This window comes from Seriola aureovittata, chromosome 15, assembly GCF_021018895.1.
Source record: "Seriola aureovittata isolate HTS-2021-v1 ecotype China chromosome 15, ASM2101889v1, whole genome shotgun sequence".
NCBI lineage: Eukaryota > Metazoa > Chordata > Actinopteri > Carangiformes > Carangidae > Seriola > Seriola aureovittata.
In genome coordinates this window covers 23,905,519-23,925,469 of record NC_079378.1, presented here as the reverse complement: position 1 = coordinate 23,925,469, position 19,951 = coordinate 23,905,519, and the positions used below count along the sequence as shown (strand labels likewise).

At 42.3% G+C, this 19,951-nt stretch overlaps 3 protein-coding genes across 3 annotated transcripts; 2 read left to right on the top strand and 1 right to left on the bottom strand.

Moving 5' to 3' along the window:
* Positions 1-330: 330 nt before the first annotated feature.
* On the bottom strand, positions 331-2,652 carry c15h11orf54 (chromosome 15 C11orf54 homolog). Its single transcript, XM_056397377.1, has 8 exons — positions 2,487-2,652; positions 2,303-2,401; positions 2,023-2,096; positions 1,806-1,907; positions 1,473-1,649; positions 1,030-1,179; positions 789-905; positions 331-700 (listed from the first exon to the last, which is right to left on the bottom strand). The coding sequence occupies exons 1-8, from the start codon at positions 2,551-2,553 to the stop codon at positions 527-529; spliced, it is 960 nt and encodes a 319-aa protein (XP_056253352.1). The 5' UTR covers positions 2,554-2,652; the 3' UTR covers positions 331-526.
* Positions 2,653-3,305: 653 nt separating this feature from the next.
* On the top strand, positions 3,306-9,170 carry pho (phoenix). The gene is made up of 5 exons (XM_056397261.1): positions 3,306-3,744; positions 3,849-4,107; positions 4,181-4,308; positions 5,208-5,247; positions 5,405-9,170. The coding sequence occupies exons 1-5, from the start codon at positions 3,551-3,553 to the stop codon at positions 8,132-8,134; spliced, it is 3,351 nt and encodes a 1,116-aa protein (XP_056253236.1). The 5' UTR covers positions 3,306-3,550; the 3' UTR covers positions 8,135-9,170.
* A 520-nt stretch (positions 9,171-9,690) lies between these two features.
* On the top strand, positions 9,691-18,908 carry aspa (aspartoacylase). The gene is made up of 6 exons (XM_056397263.1): positions 9,691-10,289; positions 12,850-13,045; positions 14,483-14,576; positions 15,418-15,525; positions 17,474-17,583; positions 17,758-18,908. The coding sequence occupies exons 1-6, from the start codon at positions 10,048-10,050 to the stop codon at positions 17,947-17,949; spliced, it is 942 nt and encodes a 313-aa protein (XP_056253238.1). The 5' UTR covers positions 9,691-10,047; the 3' UTR covers positions 17,950-18,908.
* Positions 18,909-19,951: the final 1,043 nt, after the last annotated feature.

Genomic DNA, 19,951 nt, shown 5'->3' with positions numbered 1-19,951 from the left:
GAACAAGTGCAACCGTCAGAGACACATTGTGTTTACACCTCCATCCTCCTTAAAAGAGGCCCGGTCATGCAAGTAAGAGGAAACCTGTGTATGGCAACTACAGCTGTATCAGGCCTTAAAATGCTTTGTTTTCTCTGCCAGTGCAAACAGTGACAACACAGATGTTACTGCAGCTGTCTGGTTTGGTCTGCCTTACACAATGTTTTTATCAAGATGGAGTTGGCAGGCAGCTGTGTATTTCAATGTCCCAAATTTACTATTTATTTAGAGGAAACACATGTTGCCATTTACTTCTGCAGTCAGTGAACAAACAGCCAAGACAACGCAAAACACTTTTGACGTTTTTATTTCATGAACTGCAGTGATTGTTTTTATAAGAAAATTTAAAAGTAATTCTGACTAATCAATTTGTATAATTGAAATCACTTGTGGAGTATTATAATATACAGAACCTATTATAAATCCCATACTGTTTGATGGATTTGATACTATGCCGACAACATGATTGATGAATTCATTCAGTTTTTCAGTCTCGTCCCACTCCGTGCGTCTCTTTGGGCCTGTCGATGCGGTAGATAAACTCTGCCGGCATGAAGTAGCCCAAGTACTCCACACTGTCAGGAGTGGTGTCTATGTAGTAGTGGCCACCTTCTCCGTGGTGGCTGAAGCAGTGGGTGTGCTCCACCCGCAGGTCCAAACCCTGAACACACAGCGAACAAGTGACCAGAACCTTTACAAGACAGCCCATTTTGCAAATGCACCTCTGATAGATGTGTTTGTTTACTTACGGGATCTCTGGACACGAGCACTGACTGGCAGATGAGCGGAGCGCTGACCTCAAAGTGCTTGAGCCAGTTGTTGACCTCATCGTTGGTGTTGAGGGGGCAGACCGAGAACTCTCTTGGCTATCGATGAGCCAACACCAGAAAATCAATCAACACATGTAGCTGTCAGTAACTACATAGATAGATAGATAGATAGATAGATACTTTATTTTATCCCCTCTGGGAAATTCACGTGTTTATTTACCATGATGTGGATTTTAGCTTTCCCTTTCTGGATGACAAAGGTGCCTCCCAGAGCCAGGCTCTTCTCAGGGTAGCGCCCTTCAAGAGTCTTCCTCAGGGCCGTCACCAGACTGTGGCCTCCTGTCCTCTTCTTGGCCCGCACCTCTATGACCTGGAGAGGCACATGGGTGACGAGGACACAGCGAGTGAGCTAGTATAGTCGCCGTCCTTTTGTTAATGTTTATTCTTTCAAACGTTAGGAGCACACATGTGGTCATGGGTCACGCACAACAACTTTGTTATTAACTTGCAGATAATTGTGTTGAAGTTCATAAACAACCAGGGAAGTTCATTATTGGCCAGTAATGACAATGCATTTTTGAAGGAGCGCCGGTGAATGCACCATCACTCATTCTCTGAGGCAAAGAGCTTCCAGATCTTGTTTGGTCAGATAAGACCAATTACCTTTCCAGACTTCCCTTCACAAGCATACAGATTTCCCAGCAGTCCAAAGTTGCAGTCAGAGAATCTGTCACTGTATTTTTCCTGGAGACACTGACCATCAGCCGGATTGATGGAGGAGAAGTAACTGCTGTTCACTACAGGCCTTCCCTCCGCTTCTGTCAGGACCAGAGGCATCAGCTGTGGGTGAGTATTTTCTCCATCAGCTCATGCATCACAACAACTCCTTCTCAAATCTTACAATGACAACATGATACTTTACTGAAGGGAAATCCACCGATTTATTGATGCCGACATGTTGCTTTAATCTGCATGAGACATTAAGTATTGAACAACCTCTGCATTCATCCCGACGATCCTGGAGGGAGCAGCTGCTGCACCCAGGATGAAAGCTCCCGGTAGCTCCAGCTCTTTAGATATAGTGTTCATGTTGTATTCCTGGGAGGAGGAAGAGGGAAACCAATATAACAATCCCATTTACTCTGACTCATTTCACATTATCACCATGCAGCATCTTCACACACTGCTCTGAGTGTGGTGAGGAAAAAGCTACCTTGTGCTTTTGAACCACGGGAACCAGGTACGGTACACCACCAACATCAGTGATACGAGGACTTCCACACAGGCCTTCAATGTGAGTGACAGTAAGAGAAAAAACATTACGTAACACAAATCTGGCACGACTCTGTTTCACTCCACAATCTGCAAAGTAAGTTCACGAGCGTGCATGAATGGTTTTCTGAGATCTAGATGAATACTGTGCACAGGTTTGAGACAATGTGGAAACAGTGCAGACAGTGGAATATGATTGAATGTGCAGAGTGGGCTCTTACCTTTGACAGGAAACTGGAACGGTTCTTTGGTGAGATCTGGACACTCCACAACACTCACCTGAACTTCTGCAAAGTTGTCCTCCAGTCCTGCTTGTAATACTGTAACCAGCCAAAATATCTGCATTACTCTCCCTTTGTGAACATCCTCTTTTATAAGCATGTTTATCACAGCTGAAGCTCTTACCTCCGCGCAGCTCCTCGAGATCTGGAGCGTGCAGCTCGACCCTCACAGTTTTACTGATGTCTGCCATGACTGTGGGTTACTACTGTCCTGGGTGACTCTGCCTGTAAACTGCTAGCAATGCAGGAAAAGTCGATGGTTGGAGCGGGCACATTTACTGTTTGGTTAAAGTTTAACCAAAGAGTAAACACTAGCAAGATAGTTCCTGTCCTAGACTTCCTCGTCTATGCATTACCAGTAAAACTGGCAAAATAGATAGATAGATAGATAGATAGATAGATAGATAGATAGATAGATAGATAGATAGATAGATAGATAGATAGATAGATAGATAGATAGATAGATAGATAGATTCAGGTGTCCAGTAGTTCATGCTTAATAATAATAACAATAATAATAATAATAGTTCAAACATAGATAAAACAAAGTATATGTATTTTGTTCATGAGTAATATTGTAATAAGTCAGTTGTATAATATAAACAACTTATATACTTGTTATAGGTGATATTTATATCAATTTATATATTTATCTTATAAATTCATACCGTCCAATTATTTTTATTATTATTTTAATTTCAACAACTTAATTGTTTCAATTTAAAGGTCAACTAAAGGTCATTCTGGAGCTTTCATCTCACGGTCTTCCTCATCTGTCTGATTCTAATTACGCGCTTATGTCATGTTCACTGGTTTTTAACAACTTGAATTTATTGTGGGAATCGGTGCAGACGAAAGCGGAAGTAGAAAGGAGTGAAACCGCTTGTTTCTGTGTATGACTTTACCTCCTCTTTGGTGATTGGTCATATGATGAATTGTCACGTTGTTGACGTATATCCACTTCCTGGTTGTGCTGAAAACACTCGTGGTGTGTGTTGTTGTATGTGTTTGTTGTAGCGCAGCTGCGCGACATTAAAGAAAGTGTTTGGTTCATTTTAACATCATGTTTCAGCTGCAGAGCTTCAGTTAGACCGATCACACGCGTCCTGAGCCTCTTCCTCGTTGGAGGAACCAGGAGGATTCAGTCTCCTACGGCTTCCTACCAAAGACCTGTTGCTGAGCTCCACAATGACCGGAGTGCATAAACCTTTACAATGCACTCAGACAGACGCCATTGTTGAAGCTCTTTCAGCGGAGTCGTGCCACATTGTTCTGGAAACATCTCCCCCAGACTATGTGGAGAAAATATCGCGGTATCTCGAGTCTTCGGTGGGACATGGCGGACAGGATGCAGGACCTAATGACCCAGCCGAAGAAGAAAGGTAAGGATGCCTCTCACATGTGATCGGTGATGCTCCTGCTCCTCCTGCAGCAGCACGAGGACGCTCCAGTCTGACCTCCTGCACGTGTAACTGTGTCTCTGCAGTGATTCAGGAGACAGTCTGTTCATCACTCAGAAACCAGTACCTGAGGCTGTGAGGTCACGGAGACGGTGTCGCTACAATCTGAAGTCAGAAAGTGGAGATGACCTTTCATCGTCCGACTCCCACGAAGAATCCAGAACTGCCAAAAGGAGACAAGCGAAGAGAATAAGACCTCCAAAGTTCAGTTTCCCTTTCCTCACTGACAGGAAGTCAAAGCACAGGAGCACTCAGTTATGTGCAAGGCAGAGCACAGCCCTGCACGTAAGGACAACAGTACTTCAATAGATATTATATATGTGTGTATGTATACGTATAACAATCTTCCTCTTTACAGAATTATGCGATGGGCGGCTTCCTCAGATGTGTCAGAGAGCTGTGGCAGAGCTACCAGCAAGAAGATGACGTGCAGTCGTCTTTACCAACAGTCGACATGGACGGGGAGAACATACCTCCGTTGTCAGAGTGAGTTTATTTCCAGGGATAATTATGTGTTTGAAAAATCCATCCACACCACCTCCACCACTAGCTGTTGATGAATCTCTTATCTACGGTGGCCCTGAGAGCTCAAAACACATTCAAATAGACAAAACATAAACAACTCCAGAAAACACACACACACACACACACACAGGCAAAAAATAACTTAAAAAAAGTGATGAACCTGGATGGTCCTACATCCAGCAGACTGGATCATTGTAACTCTCCTGACTGTGTCCTGTCTGCCCCCAAGACGAGTTATCAACCAGCTACGTGAATCAGAAGCGTGCCGCCTGATTACTGACCAGGACCAGAGGGAGAGAACACATCACACCTGTTTTTAAAGTCTTCATTCGTGGCCTTGCCTTTAAATCACGTCATTGTTGTGTTTGACAGGCTGTCGATGTACGAACCAGGACGAATCTCTGGTCCTTTAATTGTTCCAAGTATCACGATGAAAAAACAGATGAGGCAGCTTTTAGTCTCAGTCTGACCAAAGATCTGATCAAAGCTCAGTGATGATGTCTTTAAACTTGAAACCCACCTCTTCAGCCTGGCTCTTTATTATATTTACACAGCCATTATTTCAGAATTTCCTTTATTTATTTATTGTATTTATGTTTTGAAATGTTTTGCTCTGTCTTATACTTTTTTGTTGTTTTGTCTTTTTATCTTTTTTTATGATCTATTATATATTATCTATTTCATTAGTTTTATCACATTTTGATCATGTTTATTTTTAATGTGCATTAATCTCATATGTTTGGACTGAGCTGTTTTAGCAGTCACCTGCAAAGCTCTTTGAATTGTACTAACCTGCATATGAGATTCTGTACAAATAATGATTGATTGATTGATAATAAAACACAATTATTTTGTTACAGAGAAGAAGAAAGGTCAGAAAGTGAAGACATCAAAGTGGTCGTAAGTGTTATATTAAAACTAAGAAAAATGAATAGATCTCAAAGCTGTTTTTGAATGTGGACTTATCGTGTGTGTGTGTGTGTGTGTGTGTGTGTGTGTGTGTGTGTGTGTGTGTGTGTGTGTGTGTGTGTGTGTGTGTGTGTGTGTTATCTTACAGGAGAGGAAATGTTTTGTCGCACCTTCAAAATCAAAGTGCTCACAGCCCTGGTACACTCCAGGAAAGAGAGACTTCGAGGTGAAACGACAAAGAAGTTCACAAAGAGTTCGACAAGAAGGAACGTCACAAGATAGACAAAGGAAAAAGTTGCATAAAATACTAGCGAAAAGGTCCACGTCCAGGGTTACAGCACCGTCTCCAGACACAGAGAGCTCTGATAACGGGGATCCTTCTCATAGAGTTCTGACGGAGAGAGAGACGAGTGATAAACACGTGACATGTGACAGAAGCATCGCGGCAAAGACTCGTCTTACCGGAGGAAACAAAGAGATTCTTCCTCAGGAAAAAGAAAGTGAGGAAGAGCTGTGTGGCGACAGTGATGCTACAATGTGTGAGGCGCTCGAACGGGGAAGTCCGAGGGAAAACACACTAAATGGCAGAGAACCGTGTCCAAATGTAACAGAGCCTCCAGCTGATGTTTTCTATACGGACGGTCTGTCAGAGACAGGACAGGAAGAAGACGAACCTGAAAGCCAAAGTCTTCTCCAGAGTCTCCCGGACCTTATAAGTGACACTAATAATGATAAAACCAGAGTAAAGAACAAGAAAAAAGCAAAGGGAGATGATGACAGTGTAGAAGGAGGAAGGGGCCAGAGTCATAAGGAGCCTGAGGGTCTGCACGCTGCAGCGTCTGTGACTGTGGAGGAGGAAGAGACTCCCAGCCCGTCTGAGGATCATCCAGCAGAGCCTCCGGCCTCGCAGAGCAGCGACCAGACGCAGCTAAGTGAAGACAATCCCTCACATGATGATATCATACCGAGACAGGAGGAGAGACTCAGTCCTGATTCAAAACAGATGAAGAAGAAGAAGAGAAAAAAGAAGAAGGCAGCAGATAACATTAGAAAGGAGGAGGATGGAAACTTAAAATCTGATGTGAGATCAGAGAATGATTCTCTGTTTTCAGTGACATGTAACATGGTGAATGACGGCAAGGAAGAGAAGAAGAAAAAGAAAAAGAAGGAAAGAAGTGTTGGGGATGATGAGGGCGTTGATCAGTTAATACCTCTGAATGAAGATGAGACGGGGAGGAAAAAGAAAAAAATGAAAAAAGAAAAGCTGATTGTAAATATGGAGGAATATGAAGAAGAGGAAGCACTGGCTTCAGATCGACCTCTGTCGTCAGAGAGACCGTTGGAGGAAAAGGAAAATAGTGATGCTCCTCGAGAAACATTAGAAAAGAAAAGAAAAAAGCAGAAAAAGAAGCAGCTGTCGGCTTCTCACGAGGAAGCTGAGGTCGGAGTAGACAGTGGTGCAGATATGAGCTCGAATAATGATGTAACCTTGGAAGGAAGTACAAGACAGTCAGTGAAGAAGAATAAGAGGAGGGAAAGTATCTTTGAGGGGGAAGATATTTCTAGCACCCCTGACAAAAACAAAAAGGTTAATGATGCAGAAAATCCCCAGAAAACAGACGAGGTCCCCGACGACCAAGATGCTGAACTGGTGTCTAAAAAGAAGAAGAAGAAGAAGAAGAAGAGGGAAAGTATCTGTGAGGGGGAACATATTTCTAGCACTCCTGACAAAAACAAAAAATTGAATAATGCAGGAAATTGTCAGAAAACAGACGAGGGCCCTGACGACCAAGACACTGAACTGGTGTCTAAGAAAAAGAAGAAGAAGAAAAAGAATGAAATGATTAGCAGAAATGTCTCAGAGGATGCTGTGACACAAAGCGATGATTCAGTGTCTGTGCGGAAAAAGGAAAAGAAGAGGACCTCTTCCTTCCTCGCTGCTGATGCAGAGGAAAAAGAGGCTCAAACGCACGATGACAAAACATCTGTAGCTGCTCATGTCTGGGGCGCAGAAAGGCCTGGAGTCAGCGCTGGTGAGTTTCAGACCGAATCAGCAGAAATCGCTGGAAATTTGGAGACATCTAATGATGGGGTGAGGAAAAAGAAAAGGAAGAGAAAGATGTCGATGGTGCAGGAGAATGTTGAGGAGGGTCACAGGCAGGATGTTAAAGAACCAACCGACACATGTGAGAGCGCTTTGCCTGAAAACACTGACACGGGGGTAAAAAGAAAAAAGAAACGAAGGAGAAATGAAAGTGAGTCAGTGACCCCCATGGAAAGATTAGACGGTGCAGCTGAAGCGGGATGTCCTGCAGCTGATGAGGCCACGGTGTTGAAGAAGAAGAAGAAGAAGAAGACACAGAAGAGTCCACCAGCTGCCACTGACGATGCTGAATCAGAGGAAGCTATGCTGAAAAACTGCAGCTCAGTTTCACACAAGAGAAAAGACAAACACTCGACTTCTGCTGCAGTCACAAAGGAAATAGACGGTGACAGCGCTGAAATGTCTCATGATGGTGGAACCTCTGACAAAACGTCCAAGGAAACACTGAACATGGCTGAACCCGCTTCCCCATCTTCAGAAACACCTGGAAATCCAGAATTAAATCATGTGAGGGAAAAGAAAAAGAAGAAAAAAGTAAAATCCACTGATAATGTTTTGCTTGAGAGGAAACTGTCGACTGAATCTGCAGAAATAGAGACACCTAAATCCAAAAAGAAGGAAAGAAATAAGACAAGTGTCCCCAGCTTCATGTCCAGCAGCCCTGTGTTGTCACAGTCTGAGGTGTCCTCCTCGGACTGCAGCAGAAAAAACAAACCCAAAAAGGCCAAGAGGAGACTTCATAACCCAAGTGAAGACTTCTTCTCTGATTATTAGAGTGAACTTGTTGTTGGGAGTTCGACCAGTGGAGAGAAATTCTCCCCAACGACGGAAACACGTGAAACAACTGCAGCAGCTACAAACGACATGAAGCTGATGTTTTTAAGAGACTGACGGTGTCAGAGTTAAAACGTTGACCATGAAGCCGTGAGGCTTTCACAACCACTTTGTTTTGTATCAAAGCATATGTACCAACACGGCTCTCGACCTTTGTGGAGTTGAGATGAACTCTGGAGAAATAACAACGTGCTAAAATCAACCATAGAGATACTTTTTCTTTTACTTTTTACCCAAAATGAAAGTTAAATAAAAACAGTGGGAGTGTTACAGTATGAGGAGGAAAAAAGTTCATGAATAAATCAAATTATATAAAATATTTATAATCCCTCTGTTTCTGAACAAAATCTCAGAAAACCTGAATCTTTTTTTTATGTTTTTGAATTCAACATGTAGCCTGACACCTAATGGGCATGTGAGAGAAAAGGCTTCATTTATTTATTATTTTAACAATGTTTTGTTGCTCTCAGTGTCATTTTTCCTGGTCCTTGTTTTGTTTTGAGCGTTCTTCTGTACCTTTTTAAGAAATGAGAGACATTTTTATTTGATAATTCAAAGTCAGGAAGAAGTCCCGTGTTGATTTATGAGACGTTGCACTGTCGTACAAACCAACTGCTGCTAACAGAAGTTAATGGTGCTTGGGAACTTCAGCTTTCTTCACTGCTGCAGGAACCTGTTCACTCGAACTGTTCACACCTGTTCGCAGGCTTCATCTGAGGTGAGAACTATGTGTGAGGTCAGCAGGTGACGCTGTTCCACTGCTGTTGGTAAAACACTTTTATTAACTGGTGTTTAACTTGTGATCTGTGTCTTACAGGCACGGTTCACTTTTGACAAGCATATGTGCTTAATGTTATATTTATATTGTACATTATATATTTAGAGGCGTCAAGGTTTAACATCATCTGACTTTTCTACTTGTGTTCCTGTACTGTGAACGCCATGAATGTAATAAATCCTACAACCTCTAGCAACAGTTGTATTGTGGGTTATTTGTTATTTATGCTTCAGCGACAGTTTGTTTTAGTCCTAAGGAGGTGATATACTGGTAATCATGACAACTGTGATAATTGATATTGTGTTAATGATACACAAATGATTATACAGGGTCTCGGATGTTTGGCCTTTTCCTTTTCACAGTCCGTTACTTGTAGTTTTACTTTTTGTTCACTTTTGTACTGTTCTGATCACAGACCCTCTCTGCACTCCTGAGTCTAATTCATTTGCCACAAACTACACAATAAACTCAATTTAATACGAGTTTTACTGATGGTTTTGATTTTTAAAACAACTTTTCTGTAAATATCATGATAATATGGTTATGGTGAATTGTTTTGTTACAGCTATACTCCTAAACCGCAGCACAACACAGGATTATGGAGCTTTACATGCCGAGAAATTGACATTATGGAAAAAGAAACGCACACCGTTTTATTTTGAAGGTAATAACCGGAAGTGATGTATCACGTCATTTGTAGCTTTAGTAGACCAGCCGTAAATACTATAAAAAGGCAAGAATGTTTGAATACAGTTTATTTTGGAAGATCTCCGCCGGAAACGAGTAGTAAATAATCCGCGTGGGTTTGTCGGTGATAGGTAAACAATGGGAGGAACCTTGTTAACCAGAGTTTGGGCTCCAGCTCGAGATGTCGTGCACAACTCAGCGCATTTTACGCACGGTGACTGACCACAACAAGCCAGCGGGCACGTTACGTAAGCGCGCAGCCACAGCAGGCATTTAAACAGAGTCTGTGGAGCTCCAGCGAGAAAACTTTTCCTCTGCTGCTGAAGCCTCAGTCCGACACCAGCGTGTCTCCACCCGCTCTCTGCACACCTGTCTCCACCATCCAGACATGTCCTCCTACAACAACAGCGCGTGTTTCAGCGAGGCCACGAGGGTCGCTATTTTCGGTGGCACGCACGGGAACGAGATGTCAGGCGTGACGCTCGTGAACCTGTGGATGAAGAACAGCGCCGAGGTACAGAGGAAGAGGGTCGAGACCAAACCCTTCATCACCAACCCGAAGGCTGTGGAGAAGTGCACCAGATATGTGGACACGGACCTGAACCGAGCCTTCACCCCGGAGAACCTCAGGTAACCACGGACACGGTGTAGCTGCTGCTGTTGTTGTTGTTGTGGTTGTTGTTGTTGTTGTTGTTGTTGTTGTTTGTATCTGCCGTCACATATGTTGAATGGAAACTTTTTCATGTAGCGGATCCATAAAACAGACTCATAATTACAACAGACTCTCATTTGCTTTTACTGTTTTGGTTTTGAGCTCAGTCTTAGCGTGTGTGTGTGTGTGTGTGTGTGTGTGTGTGTGTGTGTGTGTGTGTGTGTGTGTGTGTGTGTGTGTGTGTGGTGGGTGCTGGGGGGGGGGCGCACGTGCATACCCACACTGGCTAGTGTTATTTATGTAGCTACATTTTATTATTGTGGCTGATGTTTTTGGGAATAAAATGATTAATATCAAATGGATTGTTGCCCTGGAGACCAGCTGGAGTCTCGTTCAGGTGGTCTGTGTCAAAGCTGGTGGAAATGTGTTGGAAATGTCGTGACAATTTATGTAACGTTATTGACACATTTGACACCGTGTGTGTGGAAATATCAGAGTTGTTTAGACAACATGTGGTTTACACAATGGAACAGAAAACAACACGGTGTGAAGGGAGAGAAACGTAAAGAAAGGTCGTATCACGCTGAACTACAGGCAGCGGGTAATCTCGTAAATCAGGACTTTGGTCTAGATATTCAGACAGTAAACAGCCTCTGTTATTATCACAGGTAGGGTAGTGTGTGTTTACCATCAGCCATACCCCCCCACCCCCCACCCCACCCCTCTTGTTACCCCCCCCGCCCCTCTGCCAATACAGCAGAGCAGTGTGTCCCCTCCTCCCGGACTTCAGCTGACTGTCAGCCAGCAGGAAAAACGTGAGCGGAACGTGACCGAGCTGCAAATGATCTAAGACGATTTTTTTTTTTTTATTCCTTCTATTTGGTGAGCTCTATAGTGGAAATGAGCTCTTACGCAAACGCTGGCTCATATATTCAGTGCGCATGAACTCACACAACAGCCTATTTACTAATGTGGTTGGATAACAACACAGTCTCCCCCTATTCATAAATCATCACCCTGTATTAACATTCCCAAGGTTATTGTAGTGTATGTGTGTGTGTGTGTGTGTGTGTGTGTGTGTGTGTGTGTGTGTGTGTGTGTGTGTGTGTGTGTTTGTGTGTGTGTGTGTGTGTGCCACAACATTTATAGATTTAGATTTAATCTTAGCCTTTTTTACTCTGGTAACATTGATAATCCTGTTACTTTCCAGTTTAAGATTCTAAAAACTCAGTTTACACAAAGTGACGCCTTATTAAAGATAAAAGCTGTAAATTGTGCTGTAACTGTAAATGGCACCACATTGACCAATTACACCATTTAGTTCTAATTACATCAATAACAATGATCCAGTTACATAATAATATAATCCTGAGGGGGTCGTCTGTATAATGAGTAATACTTGTGTTTCTAATGGTTCTATATTTTTACTGAAGTATAATTTTGAGTGATGGAGTATTTTAGAAACAGAAGTGACGGTGACAGTGTAGTGTTATTATTACAGGGTTTAAATGCTGTATTTGAGTGAAATGGTTGAGAGAGTTCGGATGACGTGGCTGAAGTTATTCTGTCACTGCCTCGTGGTGCAAATGTTTAATGACCTTTATGGATCTTCTCAGCAGCTGAAGCTGACAAACTGCTTGGCCTCTGTGAAGGCAACATATAAGAAGATTAACCACATGGAGAGTCTTTCTAAAAACAGCCCGCTGTGTCCTTTTCTTCACCTTAAACAGGCAGACAGCTCTTCCTCTTATTTAGTGTCTGTGTGTCCTCCCAGTTGAAGTGAGTATTTTGGAGTCCACGTCATCAGCTGCAGCTCACACTATGCTTGTGTACTGATGTCCAGACAATGGCAGATATTTGCTGAAAATGGGGTCTAAAGAGCAGATGTGAGGGAGGCGAGACAATATGTGCAGCAGAGGTACTATTCTACAGTAGCTTGGAGAATGTCCTGGACTAGTGGTTATTTTGAACTGCTTTGAAAGAGCTAAGAGAAAAAAGGGGCAGCTCTCATTCTCTGCTCATAGTGCAGACAATGAAAAAAAAAGCAAGTTTAGCCTGGGGACAAAACAAAGTTCTCAAGGATCCCTTGTGCAGACATGCATGGATGAAGAAAGCAGATTAAATTTTCTTCTTAACACTCACAAAAGGAGGCCAATGTCCTGGTTTTCCTGCATAGAGTTAATGGCTACTGTGACTTTCTGCCATTAGAAATGAGGTTGTACCATGGTAATAATCTACAGGTCATTAGCAGTTATTAATGTTTTCCTATTGTTCACATGTGAAGAGAAACCATACATTCCCCACAGTTACTGTGTTAACTTGGAGGTTGTTGCTCACACAGGTTTTTCCACTGTGGTTCAACAGTTCAGTGAAAGTGTCACAGAGCCTGTAGGACACGTAGACGCCGCTGTGTAAATCATTAACACGCTTCTAAGCTTTCTTCATCATTCTTCCTGCGGCTGAATTGTCTGATAAGATGCTTTCTAATGCTGTGCGTGTGCGTGTGCGTGTGCGTGTGCGTGTGCGTGTGCCCTGCAGTGCCCCGGGTGGAGATGGCTTGCCCTATGAGGTTCAGAGAGCCCAGGAGATCAACAGGATATTCGGACCTAAAGGAAGCCCAGAGGCCTACGATGTGATCTTTGACCTCCACAACACGACGTCCAACATGGGCTGCACTCTGATTCTGGAAAGCTCCAAAGACCACTTCAATCTGCAGATGATGAACTACATCAAGGTGACAGCCTGGAGGACGTAGGAGTTGTTAAACGTTACGCCACAAACACACTCGCGCGCTGCAGCAGTCAACCTGCAACACCAGCTGTCCTGAGGCCCTGCTGTCACTTTTGTAAAATAGGCTAAATGAAAGGTGAAATTTATCACCAGATGTCAGTGAAAATATAAATAACACGTGTTGCTGCAGATAATTTATACACAGCACAGTATGCAGGACGTCAAGACACTTTAGTTTGAGGACAACTTCACAGAATCAAAGACAGCTCTCTGGGTCTCCAGTTTCCTCTCGCTTCTGTCCGAGTCAATGTTTTCCTAAAACGAGGTCTCTCTGGGGAGATTGAGTTAACCTGTGTAAATGACAGAATGATCTGTTCACCTTTACGTGTTGGACGAGCTCATTTAAAAGATCAACCATCCAAACACGCCAGAGGGACGCACGCTGCCCTCCATTTTCTGCTTTTAGCCACAAAACTCATGATGAACTTTGTTCTGTTTTGTGCACAATCATAAAATGTGTCATTATTATTATTTCAATGACAATAAACATTTACATAACATTTGGTTTGAGAGATTAGTATAATTACTTATCTTCTTATCTTATGTATTATTATAGATTGAATATGTTGTACTAAGTCTGTTTCTGGCTCTTGTTCCATTTCTTGCTCTTCAACTTAAAACAAAGGGAAGCAGAGAAACACCAGGGAACAAAAGAGGAGCCAAAGGCAACACTCTCTTTGTTACTGTGAGCAACACAGCTCATGAGAACTGTGTTCACAACTTTTAGAAACACAAAGTGCTGCACACACAGACACACAGATAGGAGGTCGACTTGAGAAATCACCCACTTACCAACCTATTGTACTATTACCAAGCATCAGTTGTTTAATGACTCGTTTCTTGGCGCAGTGTTCGATAACAAAGTGAACTTTGAGTTCTCTCACAGACGTAGTCGACAATCATTCTTCTGTTCAGAAACTCAGGAAGGATTTCTGGACTTGTTTCATGAACAGCCGTGTGAGAATCAAGTGGGAAAATATCCTTCAAATCTAATCTGACTCGAACCGTTTACAACTTTAACACAGTTGGACGTTTTTATCCACAGCGAGTCTCCTGATAAATCACAGTCGGCGCACAAAATGACTTGTGTGAATAAAGATGTATTTTCTGGTTTCCCATTGGCCGCTCTGAGAGTCCACCGACACGCAGCTGATTCATGCACATGGTCACTGTGTTTGTGTTTGTCATTGAGTGTGTGTCATGTTTGTTCTGGAGTGAGCTGTTGCAGATTTAATTTTCCGTTCTGTCGAGCAGAACCATGAAGCAGTCGCTCACAGCTCGGTCTGTCCGAGACACTTTGGCTGGTGTGCAGCACGTGACTGTGTGAAGGTGTGTTTCAATCTGCCGCTGAGATCTTGTTCTTGTTGCTCTTGTGTTACAGAAAGCCATCGCTCCGGCCAGTTGTCTTGTTCTGCTGAATGAACACCCTCTTCTGAAATATTCCACTTCACGCTCTGTTGCCAAGCACCCTGTGGGTGAGTCTCTCAAGTCCAGCCAAACGTGTCCAGGGACACCGGCAGGGGCGGGGTTAGAATTGACTGGGGGGGGGGTCGGGGTCAACTAGGACATTTATAAAATGAATAAATATGTGCCATGACTCAACTTTGGTTCTTTCCAATAACAACTTTTAATTAATTCTCTAATATTTCACTGTTCTTACTTGTTTCTGTTTTTATTTTCATTTACATATTTTATCATCTGCTGTCTTTGAATTATTGATTTTCATTGTCCGTCAATTTGCCCTTATTTTACTGTTCTATTTGATTCTTTATTGTTAAGCACTTTGACCTACATCTCTTGTATGAAAAGTGCTCTATAAATAAAGTCTATTATTATTATTATTATTATTATTATTAATGAACTGTATATTATTAATAGTTACATTGTTATTCACTTTAATGAACAAATGGCAGATAAACCATTTTAAATATTCAAAAATACAAATAAGAAATACAAATAGCTGCTATTTGCAGACATGCACAGATTATAACAAAACATTTAATCATAAATTTTCATCTTTGTGTTAATTGTTTTGTGTGTTCGCCGTCCTCTTGCATCTCTTTGTACTTGTTTGATCGCCTTTCCAACAAGAAGAGTTCACCACGCTTCATACAGATGCTGCCGGGCCCATTCAGTAATTTGTCCATGATAAAAAATGAGCCAACTACCTATCACCGTCTGACTCCGGATGGGGGGGGCAGTGGACCTGGACAGTGGACACAGAATGTGACATTAAAGACATTCCTGATTCCTGCATTCAGTTGGTAGAATACAGTTTTACGTGTGTAAACATGTCCTCTGGTTGTCTGACTGCAGGTCTGGAAGTGGGTCCTCAGCCTCAGGGTGTTCTGAGGAGCAACATCTTTGAAGCCATGAGGGTGATACTGAAACACGCCCTGGACTTCATCGAACTGTTTAATGAAGGTAGGACAGACGCACCACAGCAGCTTAAAGCCTGAAGCTGTAACATACCACAGGTGCAGCAGTGTGTGGCGTTCAGAGTCGTAGGGTTCTACAGGATTATGTCAAAGCAGTTGAAACTGAAGCTCATTGTTCTTAAAGTTTGCATGAAATTTTAAAGTATTAAACTTGTTTCTATAGAATTTTCACCTGTGGATGACTAATATGATTCGTAATGTGTTATGTAATAAGAAAATCAGTTGTTTGCAGTCAGTCTGCCCGCATGTCCGCGTCATTGTGACAAGAAGCATTTTGTGTCTATGGGTGCTCGTCTGATTCATCCAGATGTACACACACTCACATCTCTAAATTTATCTGCATCTGGCTCATCACACCTCCGCTCTGCTCCCTAAGGCACGGAGCGATGTTTGCAGTGATGAGGTGCAAGCAGCTTTTCCTTCCCCTTTTTTACGTAAACAAGCAGTGTGTGCCAAGTGTGAGTTGCAGTCTGTTGGTTTTCCCTGACTGGCCTGCTGTTGAATGGCCTGCTTGTTGGGAGTTGGTCAGTTTCCATGTCGTTAGAGTCTGGCTGCCAATGCTGTTGTAATCTTCTGTCGTGGGGCCACACTGGTGCTGATGAATGCTCTGGCACGGTGATGAATCGGTGTTCCTGCGCTCTGAAGCCGAGCAGCGCGAAGAAGAAACGACTCATTTAGCAACAACAGACGCTGTTGTTGCAGTTTAAAATGTCTCCCTCTGAAGAACAACCTTCATGTACATTCAGTGGGAAAACTGTGGTGACTGTCACAACATGTGTCCGTTTTACCCTGTGCTGCCTCCTGCATATCAATACAGCTCCCAGTTTTACTTTTACAAGCTCATTTGAGCATCTACTTTCTTAACGTCCGAGCTCCGCCAAACACCACGCCACTTCCTGTGTGACTTTGGCACCGCATGGCACCGTCCTGCTATTGTACTGTAATATTTTACTAACAACATTTTATTGTTTTCAATGAAACAAGGCACGTCCTTATATATGTGACAGCACTTTTCATTCATTGTATTTAACCTACTACTACCTGCACGTTACTGTCTTTGCTCTCGTTTGTGTGTGTGTGTGTGTGTGTGTGTGTGTGTGTGTGTGTGTGTGTGTGTGTGTGTGTGTTCATGTTGTGTGCACCCTGTCACTGAAGGAATGCAGTGTTGTTCCTTTCTACACTGAGTTTTGGAGAAAATGACAGTAAATTCTCCCTGTGAACACTGAATCTCCAACATGCATGGTGGCAGAAATGTGCATAATCGTTAAGTTAATGCTCTTCCGGTCTGTTTCTGTGGAGCAGCAGCTGTATCAGTACCAAAGCTGATATTCATCACATTTCAGAGCTCAGCTCCTTTCAGGATATATAGAAAAAAAAATCCCAATCTCCCCTGAGGGCTCTGTGTTTTAAATGTTTAGTGTTATTACACTCTGCTATGAATAAGAGCGTTTAGGTTCCCATCTTTCGTTCAGTGTTATTTACTGACATTCATTCTTACTACATTGTCTCTTGTGTATTTTTTTCTTTGAAGTCTTCAAACTCAGATGTTGATTGTCAAATGATTTGGAAGAGCATCTTTTTCATCACATCATCACACAGAATGTATCTCTATCCTCATGGACTAGATTTAATGAGGGTGAGATCGTCTCCAGATTATTGCAGCTTTTGTATAAAATCTGGATATAAACGCGACTAATATTCACACGGTCTTGACCAGCAGTTTTCTTTTAATGCAGGGATAAACTTCTTTCACACACTCAGAGGGTTTAATCTTGTTTTTCTTTTGAAGAGTTATTGTTCAAGGATTAAGATTCTTATTTCTTTTATTTAAAACTTCTTTTTTTTTTTTTCGCCTCTCTTGTTAGTGGAAAATAATTGTGCTTCTTTTCCATGGGTGGTTTGAACAATGGAGATGTTGTTTTCTGTGTTGTCAGGCATGGAGTTCCCTCCCTGTACGGTGGAGGTGTTCCGGGTCTCAGAGAGGATCGATTACCCCAGAGATGCCAACGGAAACATCATTGCCATGGTGCACCCCAATCTGCAGGTGAATATAAGCCTTCGCTCACTCGACCATGTATCTGACCCACTGAACCTGCAGATTTGAGTCGTTATGAAACAGGAAATGAGACATCTTTGGCTGATGTGAGAATATATTGTTTTAGTTTGAGCAACACACTCAAGTTACTCTCCCTGTGGTCATTGCTTGTTGTTGTTTCAGGACGGCGACTGGGAGCCGCTGAACCCCGGTGACCCTATGTTCCAAACGTTTGACGGAAAGACCATCCACTACCAGGGCTCCGGCACCGTCTATCCCACTTTTATTAATGAGGCAGCCTATTATGAAAAACAACAGGCGTTTGTAACCACCAGGCGAGAAACCTTGGTAGCAAGTGCCATCAGAAAAGCATGAAAACCGCTCTGTGAGGCTAATGGCGATCGTTAATATATGTTAGCCACAGCAACAATCTGTGTATGGATGTTGCACTTTGTTCTGTTAGAAACCGAACAGACTCTGCTCACATAATGAATAGATACCATCTTTTACACACTGATTTCATTTTTTATGCATTTACTATCAGAAAATCAATTAACTATGCAAAGAATATTTGTGGAGGCTTTGCAAAGAGTCACTGTGAAAGTCTTTGATCTGAAGACTGATATATTGTTGTGGTAAGTATTTACAATACTGTTCTTATTTAAAAATCTATTTACATTACATCAACTAAGTTTTTATAATATTAAAGGCCAGGCCTGATCATTGAAGGCTTATAAATCATTATACAAGTTTCCTACTGCTGCTCAGGAAGGCCGTTGAGGATCATAACCTGCAACTTTTGACCCAAAACTGTAGTTGTTTGTCTTCCTCTGAAAATATATTTGTAACATCTTTAGCAGGGTGTTTGTGGCCTTTGATACGACCTACCTGTAACTCTAGTGGTTGCATCCGTGGTGCTGTCCTATTGTTGCCTTAATGGAGATTTCTGACAAAACTGCACAGCAAACATGGGGAGGAATTTGTAGATTATATGTGTTGAATAACAAGACATTATTTTGATAAGAAATTGTATATGTCCAAATGGGATGCAGTTTGAAACGTGTTTTATAATAATATATTTGTGTCTATTTTGATATACTTGTACTGTATGTTTGGTTTTAAGTGATGTATAGGATTTGTTGAATCACGGGAAAGCATATGTACTTTCTAATGTTTTTACGTCTTTGTTGTCTCAAAGTGCGTCGCTGTGGTCTTACAGTAATTCCTTTTTCATTCAGCAATATTTTTGGTAGCACCATTTATATGATTAGTGAAGCTCACTGTCCTTGAAGTCCTGTGGAAATGATCCAATCAATAAATGTAGTACTATGCTGCGCTGTGCTGTGTTATTGTTTGCAGATGGAGCCCATCACACTGACACCACCACATACTTACACCTGCAGCCACAAGAGGGCACCACGCACCCACTGATTTACCCTCTCCACTTGTGACTCACTCTGCTGCAGCAAAACACCACCATCACTCCCCTTGTCTCAGAGACACAGACCTACAGTACAGATCAAATGTACAACCCAATTTGAAAGGTCCCAATTTTACACTTTCCCTGTGTTTTCTTTGAATATTTAAATATTATCGATATTTGATATAAGAAGACATATTTGTGGTTTTAAGAACCAAGAACCGTCTCAGTGTAGATTTATGTCTCCTCTCTCAGGCTTCTCTCTGGAGCTCTATAGCAACAGGTCTGGGAGCCAATCAGAAGAGAGGAGGCTCTGAGCCTCTCGGTCGACTGTTTGGAATCGTAACTTCTATACAGTTTATTTAAATACATATTAATGCATGTGTTGAAAGTCTAAACCAAACCTTGTTCAGCACACAATGTGCTGTTATTGATATCCTCAGCATAATGTATACAGTATGTTGCATGTGCAGTGTTTATAGAGGACACAGAGGTGTACTGCAGCATAACTGGAGATTTTATTTGTGTGTCATCCTGTTAGTGTTTGCCTCACACTCCCGGTTGCTTCTGGTTCGCAGCTATTAATTCCACTCACCAGCTAAATGAGACGTGTCGGAAATCCAGGACATCTGGAACTGAGAATGAGAGAGGGAGGCTGAGAGTATGTTCGAGAGTGGTGTGTGAGATATCACAAAGAAAAACACAACTGCATACACACTGTCGCTGTCACTGTATCGCTGCATTCCTTTATTTTAATGTGCGCCTTTGGTTAATGAAGTTTGTGTACATTTGATGCCTGATGAATGAAGGCACTTTGGGAGCGAGGTGTAAACACAACTGACACAAACAGTGTGAAAACACCACTGAGCTAAAAGCCACCAAACCCTGATATGAAACATTCTTATCAGTGAAGCATGAGAGGTGTGAGCGTCTCAGACTTCTGCTTTCTACATGCTG